At 37.2% G+C, this 9,477-nt stretch overlaps 2 protein-coding genes across 6 annotated transcripts in view; both read right to left on the bottom strand.

Annotated features, from left to right (window-relative positions):
• The window catches only part of LOC105514510 (kelch-like protein 23), a 60,617-nt gene that overhangs the window by 48,601 nt on the left and 2,539 nt on the right, over positions 1 to 9,477 (bottom strand). Inside the window, exon 3 of the mRNA XM_011945906.1 lies at positions 8,789 to 8,959. The gene's annotated coding sequence lies outside the window, so the exon portion shown is untranslated. The remainder of the gene's footprint in view (positions 1 to 8,788; positions 8,960 to 9,477) is intronic.
• PHOSPHO2 (phosphatase, orphan 2) overlaps positions 4,024 to 9,477 on the bottom strand; it is an 8,049-nt gene continuing 2,595 nt past the window's right edge. For 3 of the 5 annotated variants that reach the window (XM_011945908.1, XM_011945907.1, XM_011945910.1), the window contains exons 3-4: positions 8,789 to 8,959; positions 4,024 to 4,786 (exon numbers count right to left, since the gene is read on the bottom strand). In XM_011945908.1, coding sequence (XP_011801298.1) covers positions 4,035 to 4,760 — 726 coding nt within the window. In that variant the 5' untranslated portion in view covers positions 4,761 to 4,786; positions 8,789 to 8,959 and the 3' untranslated portion in view covers positions 4,024 to 4,034. Of the gene's footprint in view, positions 4,787 to 8,338; positions 8,458 to 8,788; positions 8,960 to 9,477 lie in introns of all 5 variants that reach the window. The other 2 variants (XM_011945909.1, XM_011945911.1) reach the window with 2 other exon arrangements.

The raw sequence follows: 9,477 nt of genomic DNA, 5'->3' as shown, positions 1-9,477 counted from the left end.
CCCGCCTCGGCCTCCCAAAGTGCTGGGATTATAGGCATGAGCCACCGCATGCAAGCCAATAATTATCTCTTAAACTATTGCTTATGTTTCATTTTCTTTCTCCTCTCTTGGGACATAAATTTCCTCTGTTATATCTTCTTACTAAATCCCTGTCTCAACTTCTGTGTTTTTATTATTTTGTCTCTCTGCATCATTCTGGATTTTTTCTTGTAACTTGTGTTCATTCACCAATTCTTTCTTCAGCTATGCCTGTTCTGTCAATTCTATCCATCAAGCTCCTAATTTCAATCATGCTATTTTCAGTTCTAGTGTTTCCTTTAAAAATTTTTTTAAATTGATGCAAAATAATTGTACGTATTTATGACATATATGGTGATATTTTGATACATTTACTGTATAGTGATTAGATCAGGGAAATCAGCATATTCTTCAACTCAAAACATTTCTCATTTGTGTTGGGAACATTCAATATCCTCTATTTGGAAATATATATTATTATTAATGATAGTCATCCTACAGTGCAGAAGAATGCTAGAACTTATTTCTCCCATCTAGCTGTTTCATTTTGTTTTTAATATATTTTTCAATGCTTTGCCAAAATTCTTGTAAGTTTAATTTTTTTTTTAAGCTTGTCTCTGAAAACTCCAATATCTGGAGGTCCCTACAGATGTTTAAATAGAAGCTTCTGCTGGTGCTCACTCATGTCTCTTTGTGTGGCTACTTTTTGTGTGTTCTACAGTACACCTGCAAAACTATTCGTAGATTTTGAGGCCTAATTTGTTAGTTTTCTACACTGTATAACAATATTACCACAAATCTGGTGTCTTAAGAACAAGACACATTTATTATCTCACAGGTTCTGTGGGTCAGGAGTCCAAGCACAGATTTAGCTGGCTTCTTTCTGTTTCCTGGTCTCAAAAGGCTGCAATCAAGGTGTTAGCCAGAGCTGAGGTCTCAGCTAGGGCTCCACTGAACCAGGATTCACTTCCAAAATAACAAGGTTGTTGGCAATCTTCAGTTCCTAGCACACCACTGGAACAAGGATCTGTTTTCTTGCTGACTACTGGCTAGAGGCCACCCTTAGTTTCTTGCCATGAGGCCCTCTCCAGCGGCTGGTTTACAGCATGGCAGCTTGCTTCTTCAAAGTCAACAAGAGTCTCTTAATAAGATGAATATTAGAATTTGGTGTAATCATGTCCATCTCATCATTTCGTGGTAGTCTATGAATTAGAATCAAGTCATAGGAGTCTCCCTCCACACAAGGAATACCAGGGGACAGGGATCATAGTGGCCACCTTAGAGTCTGTCTGCTACACCTAGGATGTTAATTTCTTCCGGAAAAGCAAATGTAGATTTGCTTCTGCCATGCATCTGGGAGCTCTAAAAACCTTAGATAACCTCAATCTAATTTCAGAAACTGAGGGTATTTGAAGCTGAGCTGCCATCCCTTTGAAGTCCTGCTTACTTCTGGACCACTGTTACTCCTAATGAGTAGCCATTTGGGATCCTCACCCCAAGTAAGGGAAAGGGTTTACCAGTGCAGGTCCCTTCTTCCTTGTCCCATGAGGTTATCAAAATGGCCATTCAACATCTGAGCAATCACTTACCACTTACAGAACTGGCCAAAGGGAAAAGGGCTTCCCTAACAAAGTTTCTGTCTCCTTAGGAATTCTTCATTGTTGCCAGCTCGCTGATGTCTGCAACCAGGTGTTTTTAATTAATTTATTTTAAGTGTATCTTTTTTTTTCTTTTTTAAGAGATGGGGTCTCCCCATGTTGCCGAGGCTGTTCTCAAACTCCCGAGCTCATGTGATCCCCTCACCTTGGCCTCCCAAAGTGCTGGGATTAAAGGTGTGAGCCATGACACCCAGTCCAGATGTTTTTAAAATTTTGTTCAGCTGCCAGCTTTTATAGATGTTCTCAGTGAATATCTAGGACAAATTTCTTGGTCTACCATCATTGTAAATGAAAGCCTTTATTTTTATTTATTGTAGAGATGGGGGTCTCCCTATAGCGCCCAGGCTAGTCTTGAACTCCTGGCCTCAGGTGATCCTCCTACCTTGGCTTCCCAAACTGCTGGGATTATAGGTGTGAGCCATTGTGCTCAGCCTACTTTTTTATGTCCAGCATTTGGAGAGGGCCACATGGCAAGAAATTAAGTCAGCAAGAAAACAGATTCTTGTTCCAGTAGTTTGCTAGGAACTGAATATTGGCAACAACTCTTATTTTGGAAGTGAATCCTGCTTCAGTGGAGCCTCAGCTGAGACCTCAGCTCTGAAAACATCTGAAACACAGATGTGTTTCAACATAATATAACCTAAAGCAAAACAAAGATTTTTCAACCTAGAAAAAAGATTCGCGAGTACTAATTATATTGAATATTTCTATTTCTGGAGCTTTCCATAATTTGGAAAATACAATATTATTAAATACTGCATTTTTATGGCTAAAACATGAATCTAGAAATTAGCATGGACTTATAAAACATTTTAGATCACTTGATATTTGCTAATATCCCTATATGAAAGTCTTAAATATGGCCGGGCATGGTGGCTCAAGCCTGTAATCCCAGCACTTTGGGAGGCCGAGACGGGTGGATCACGAGGTCAGGAGATCGAGACCATCCTGGCTAACACGGTGAAACCCTGTCTCTACTAAAAAAATACAAAAAACTAGCCAGGTGAGGTGGCGGGCGCCTGTAGTCCCAGCTACTTGGGAGGCTGAGGTGGGAGAATGGCGTAAACCCGGGAGGCGGAGCTTGCAGTGAGCTGAGATCCGGCCACTGCACTCCAGCCTGGGCGACAGAGCGAGACTCCGTCTCAAAAAAAACAAAACAAAACAACAAAAAAAAAAGAAAGTCTTAAATATTAAGTATTGCTGCAAATTATATACAGTATTGAATTGCTCAAAACTGCATTGCCAAATATAAACACCACACTGATGAAACTAGCTACTGTAGTTGTCTATGGTGCGATGATATAAAGTTAGAATATTTGAAGGACATTAATAGTATAATAGTACTTCATTTCAAATGGAAAGTCTGAAATTGATGAAAACTTCAACAATAGATACTGCATCTCTACCTTTAAAATACACTGGTTTGGGAGGATATTATATAAATTTGGCAGCCTTTTATTCTTATGTGAATAAAGCATCAGGCTTTATTTTTTAAGATCTGTGACTACTGGACATACTTTCAAAATAAATATCTGGCTGGCCATGGTGGCTCATGCCTGTAATCCCAGCAGTTTGGGAAGCCAAAGCAGGAGGATCACTTGAATCCAAGATTTTGAGATCTGTGCAAAGTAGTGAGACCTCATCTCCAACAAAATATAACAAAACAGCTGGCATGGTGGTGCGAGCCTGTAGTCCTAGCTCCTCAGGAGGCTGAGGTGCGAGCATCACTTGAGTCCGGGAGGTTGGGGCTGCAGTGTGTGAAGATCAAGTCACTGCAATCCAGGCTAGGTGACAGAGACCTTATCTCAAAAGAGGAGGAATATCTAAAAGAATAAAATATGCTTACTTGCTCGAGAAATAAATTTAAAAATATAACCTATCAACCACCTTTAGTGGAGACCACTAGCTGTACCTACCTCAATTCTGTACTTTTTCCCCAACTTTTCCTGGGCATGTGACTACCTGGAATGAAAGCTCTATTTTCCATCTTTCTTTGCTATTTACAAGTAAGGCATTATGACTAAGTTTGGCCAATGACATTTCAATAGAAGTGTTGGGTACAACTTCTGAGAAATTTCTTTAGACAGGGGATGTAACTTTCTCACTGCCCTCCTTGCTGGCCAGAGTGCTGCTGTGAGGGCTGGAGCTTCACCAGCAACCTTGGATCAAGGGTCGAATGCCAAGTGCTGAGCTTGGTAGACTAATACAGCAACTTGAAATACTTACCTCTGGAATTCTTTTATGTGAGAGGAAAAAAAAAATTCTCTGTCTGTTTTTTTTAAGCGTCTGGTATTTGAGGTTTTAGTTTTATGCTGCTGAACCTAATCTTAAGTGATACACTTTTCAATTGCTGGCATATTAATCCTTTATTAGAAATTGTAAATGAGAAATTATATCAACACCTGAGGACCAAACTACAACAGAATATTCCATAGGCTCAAGATTTTGAGACATTCTGGAAAGAGTTTTCTGTAAGGTATATCCTTTCCGTGGCATGGCAACATCATCATTCTTTAAAAAGGTGACTGGACAGACATCATTTCCACCATCACCAATATAAACAATTTGTGTATAATTCACTCCCTGTTGTAACTGTTTATCTACAAATTCTATCAAAACTACCTTTTTGCAAAGATTCTTTGGGCATCTATTGCAAGAATGAGTATGATAATTTTCCACAGTGAGATGACCACTGCTATTAAAAGCTGCTGGATTTGTAAACACTTTATCAAATACGTCATGAAAACTGGCAGCTTTTAAAACCCAATCTATGAAGACCGAATTTGAATCTGAAATAATAATGCAGTCAAATTTATCCTTATTCTTTCTTATAAAGTTGAAGAGTTCCACCATCCCTGGAGTGAAAGGCAATGATGTCACTGCTCTTTTCATTTCATGTTCTCTTACACCTTTATCTCCCAAATACTTAAAGACTCTGCCCATAAATTCTGTCCAAAATCCTTTTTGATAAGAATCACGTAGTTCAATAGGAAGTTTTTTGTTGGGAGCACATTGTACAATCCAAGTGTCACTATTGTCATCTATGATTGTATTGTCAAAGTCAAAAACTAGCAAAATTTTCATGGTTCCAGAAGTAGATTTGGATTATCCTGAAAAAGAAAAAATATTATTCTCTAAACAAACTCTGTTTACATATCTAACTAAAACACTTATTTAATAAACATAACTAAATGGTAATATGTTAAAAGAAGGAATATAAACAAAGTGATTAAGCACTTCGAGACCACTACCTAACCACTTTTCTCTAAGAAGCAAAGTTCATATTTGAATATTTTAAGTGGAAAACAAAATATATAAAAAGGACATTCATAGTATTATTGTGTTCCTGGGGGTGTGTTTCTTATAGAAGTTATAAGAAAGAAAAAAAAGGCATTCTTACTATCATCACATTATCAATCAAACCACACTTATTTTATTAGATTAAAATATTTACAATCCTCATATTAAATAACAGGTCATGTATAAAGGATTCTCTGTGTACTACCCAAAATCCTGAACAAATTTAACATAGCATGAAATCTTGCAAGATATAAAATAATTTTTTAAAAAAGGTATTTGCTAACAAAGACAAGCAATGGGGAAAGGATTCCCTATTTAATAATGGTGCTAGGATAATTGGCTAGCCATATGCAGAAAACTGAAACTGGACCCCTTCCTTACACCATACACAAAAATCAACTCAAGGTGGATTAAAGACTTAAGTATAAAACCCAAACTATAAAAAACCTAGAAGAAAATCTAGGTAATGCCATTCAGGACACAGCACAGGCAAAGATTTCATGACAAAGATGCCAAAAGCAAATGCAACAAAAGCAAAAATTGACAAATGGTATCTAATTAAACTAAAGAGCTTCTGCACAGCAAAAGAAACTATCAACAGAGTAAACAGACAACTTAGAGAATGCAAGAACATTTTTGCAATTTATCCATCTGACAAAGGTCTAATATCTAGCAATTATTATAAAGTTGAAAAATTAGGCCAGGCGCGGTGGCTCAAGCCTGTAATCCCAGCACTTTGGGAGGCCGAGACGGGCGGATCACGAGGTCAGGAGATCAAGACCATCCTGGCTAACACGGTGAAACCCCGTCTCTACTAAAAATACAAAAAACTAGCCGGGTGAGGTGGCGGCGCCTGTAGTCCCAGCTACTCGGGACACTGAGGCAGGAGAATGGTGTGAACCCGGGAGGCGGAGCTTGCAGTGAGCTGAGATCCGGCCACTGCACTCCAGCCTGGGTGACAGAGTGAGACTCCGTCTCAAAAAAAAAAAAAAAAAAGAAAAATTATACCATCCCTGAAGTGAAAGGCATTGATGTCACTGCTCTTTTCATTTTATATTACACCTTTAGCTCCCAAATATTTAAAGACTGCTCATAAAATCTGCCCACAATCCTTTTTGATAAGAATCATGTAGTTCCTTGTTAAGGAACTTAACAAATTTACAAGAAAAAACAAACAGCCCCATTAAGAAGTGGGGAAAGGACACAAATAGACAATTCTTGAAAGAAGACAATACATGTGCCCAAGAAATATATGAAAGAAAAAAAAAAGCTCAATATCACTGATCATTAGAGAAATGCAAACTAAAGCCACAATGAGATACCATCTTATACTAGTCAGAATGGCTATCATTAAAAAGTCAAAAAACAACCTGGCAAGGTTGTGGAGAAAAAGGAATGCTTTTACACTGTTGGTAGGAGTGTAAATTAGTTCAACCATCGTGGAAGACAGTGTGGTGATTCCTCAAAGACGTAGAGGCCGAAATACCACTTGACCCAGCAATCCCATTACTGGGTATATACCCAAAGGAATATAAATCATTCTATTATAAAGATACATGCATGCATATGTTCACTGCAGCACTGTTCACAATAGCAAAGACATGGAATCAACCTAAATGCCCATCAATGATAGACTGCATAAAGAAAATGTGGTACTTATAATACCATGGAATATTATGCAGCTATAAAAAGGAATGAGATGATGTCCTTTACAGGGACATGGATGGAGCTGGAAGCCATCATCCTCAGTGAACTAACACAGGAACAACAACAACAAAAACAAACACCACGTGTTCTCATTTATAAGTGGGAGCTGAATCATGAGAACACATGGAATGGAACAACATACACTGGGGCCTGTTGGAGGGTTGGGGGTAGGAGGAGGCAGAGCATCAGGAAAACAGCTAGTGGATGCTGGGCTTAATGCCTACGTGATGTGATGACCTATGCAGCAGAGCATCATGGCACACGCTTACCTATGTAACAAATCTACGTATCCTGCACATGTACCCCGAACATAAAAGGTAGAAATCAAAAAAATTTAAAAAAGAAGGTATTTAGTTTAAAATCAGTTTCTAAATGCCAATATTATAATTAAATGATTGCTGACACTATATATGATAGTCTAAACAAATTACCTGAGAACTGAAGGCCAATTCTTCCGAACTACAAGTAACTTGGTTAAGAGTTTTCACATGTTTATTTATAGCTGCTCTAGATAGGTTAGCTCTGGGGTGCCAAATAATTTGAATACACCTGAGTAATCATATTGTTTGTGGTGTGACACTTATGTCTCTGTTTTCATTAGAACATAATGAAAGTGATTAATTATAAATCTCAAGAGAAAAGGAAAGAATAAGCTGGTCAACTGATGGTAAGAATAAACATTATTTATAAAAAATAACTATATAGAATATCCAGAAAAGGATATAATTAATGTGTGTAAACAGATAATAATAATAATTTTGAGAGTCATTATATGTCAGGTACTGGCCTAAAAACTTTGCAGTATCATACAATTTAATTGTCATAACCCTATTAACCCTAGGAATCATTATTATCCTCATCTTAACGATGTATAAGCTGGATCTTAAAGTGGTTAGGTGTTAGGAAAGTGCCAGAGCTGGAATCTTGGGTTGATTTGATTCCAAACTTAATGCTTTTAAGTACCAAATTCTAGTGTTAAAAAATACAATTAAAGGCCAGGTGCTGTGGCTCATGCCTGTAATCCGAGCACTTTGGACAGCCTAGGCGGGCGGATCACGAGGTCAAGAGATCAAGACTATTCTGGCCAACATGGTGAAATCCCATCACTACTAAAAGTACAAAAAAAAAAATTAGCTGCGCGTGGTGGTGCTCACCTGTAGTCTCAGCTACTCACCAGGCTGAGGCAGGAGAATTGCTTGAACCCGGGAGGCGGAGGTTGTTGCAGTGAGCCAAGATCGTGCCACTGCACTCCAGCCTGGTGATGGAGCGAGACTCCGTCTCAAAAAAATAGAACATTTAATGACTACTCATTAGTTTAAAAATAAAATACTAAGTAGGTCATTTAGGCAGAAAGATATTTAATTACATAAAAACATTCATTAGTTTCAAAGTACACATTAACTGTAACACCACATCGGTGATACACTTTATAACCATTTTGAGGTTTCTACAAGAAATCCTAGAAAGACAAAGAACTCAAGCAATAAGAAAAAGATCAATTAAAAATGAAAAACACGGCATTTAGCCACACATATTCTCCAGTTTATAACAGTTGATACCCAGTAGTGAAGACAGAATAGAGCTGTTGACTCACATAAGTATTCTGTGTCTCTTAATTTAGAATATCGAGAATAATTAACCTACAGGGGTATCACCTGTTGTGTGAATGTGGATGATACATAATATTTTGTTACTCTGGATCCTTGTATCACTAAATGCCTAATCCAGATGCTTCTGACTGGTTCCCTGAGATTTAAATGCAGAATTCACTTTCCTACAGAAACAATGTAATAAATAATAAGGCATAATTGACAATCACATTAGTACTGTAACTAGGCATGTTTTAAGTTAAATATGCTTTTTGAGAATTCTGAATTTATAATTAAAACAAATTTCAAATGTAACTCACTGTTGTTTGAAAACTGCCTCAAGCCTAAACTTAATTAGCCACAAATTACTGAAATTCCTGAATTATTAGCCTCAAAATAGCATGAGACTGAGGTAACAGTTCCCCTGCTGATCTGAAAGTGCACTTTAAAAATTTCACATCTTTTTCTATTAGTATTTTCTCTCCGCTCAACATAAACCTTTATAAAAGTACTTACCCAACTTAGTATTTCCAAGACAATCTTACTTCAGCATCGGGATTAGGATGAATAATCATGACAATCTTCAGTCTTAAACAGCAGCCAGTTGTTTTCAAACATTACTCCTATTCTATATACAGGGAACAGAGTCTTCTGGTTTGGAGCCAAATAATGGAAACTTCTTAACTCCTAAAATTAATAAAAGTATTTTAAAAGCTTTAACATTTGTATTTTCTAATTATGTTGTTTTTCTTACGTCAGAAAAGTATCTCTTGGCAATAGGAGAACAAAGTTTTGCTTTCCACTTGGTATCGACTTGGTGTCGAAAATAAGAAATGTTATGTGAAAATAAGTTTTTGTCCAGTGGATAAAATCACAGTGCTAAGCTGATTGAGATTTTCAGAGTCCATTTTTTTCTTTTTACTTGTTTAATAATAGAGGAATTCCACATTCTGTTGTCAATAGACATTTAGAGATTTAGTGCTGTATTAGAAATTAAAATGTCTCCAAAAATTAAGGATGTGCACAAATATTTAGTTTTAAGATGTGAATCTATTTTGAAACCAATCTGTTAAAATTCCAAAAAGAGTTAACTGTTGTCTTCAAAAGCACAATCTATGTCCATTTGGTATGTCTGCAATGTTTCCATAGTGTAACAATATCCCATGTACTTTACACAATGAAAATTAGAAACTACACAGACGGCC

This window comes from Colobus angolensis, unplaced genomic scaffold (genome assembly GCF_000951035.1).
Source record: "Colobus angolensis palliatus isolate OR3802 unplaced genomic scaffold, Cang.pa_1.0 Scaffold247, whole genome shotgun sequence".
Lineage (NCBI taxonomy): Eukaryota > Metazoa > Chordata > Mammalia > Primates > Cercopithecidae > Colobus > Colobus angolensis.
The sequence above is the reverse complement of the archived record's forward strand: the minus strand, read 5'-3'. Positions and strand labels throughout refer to the sequence as shown.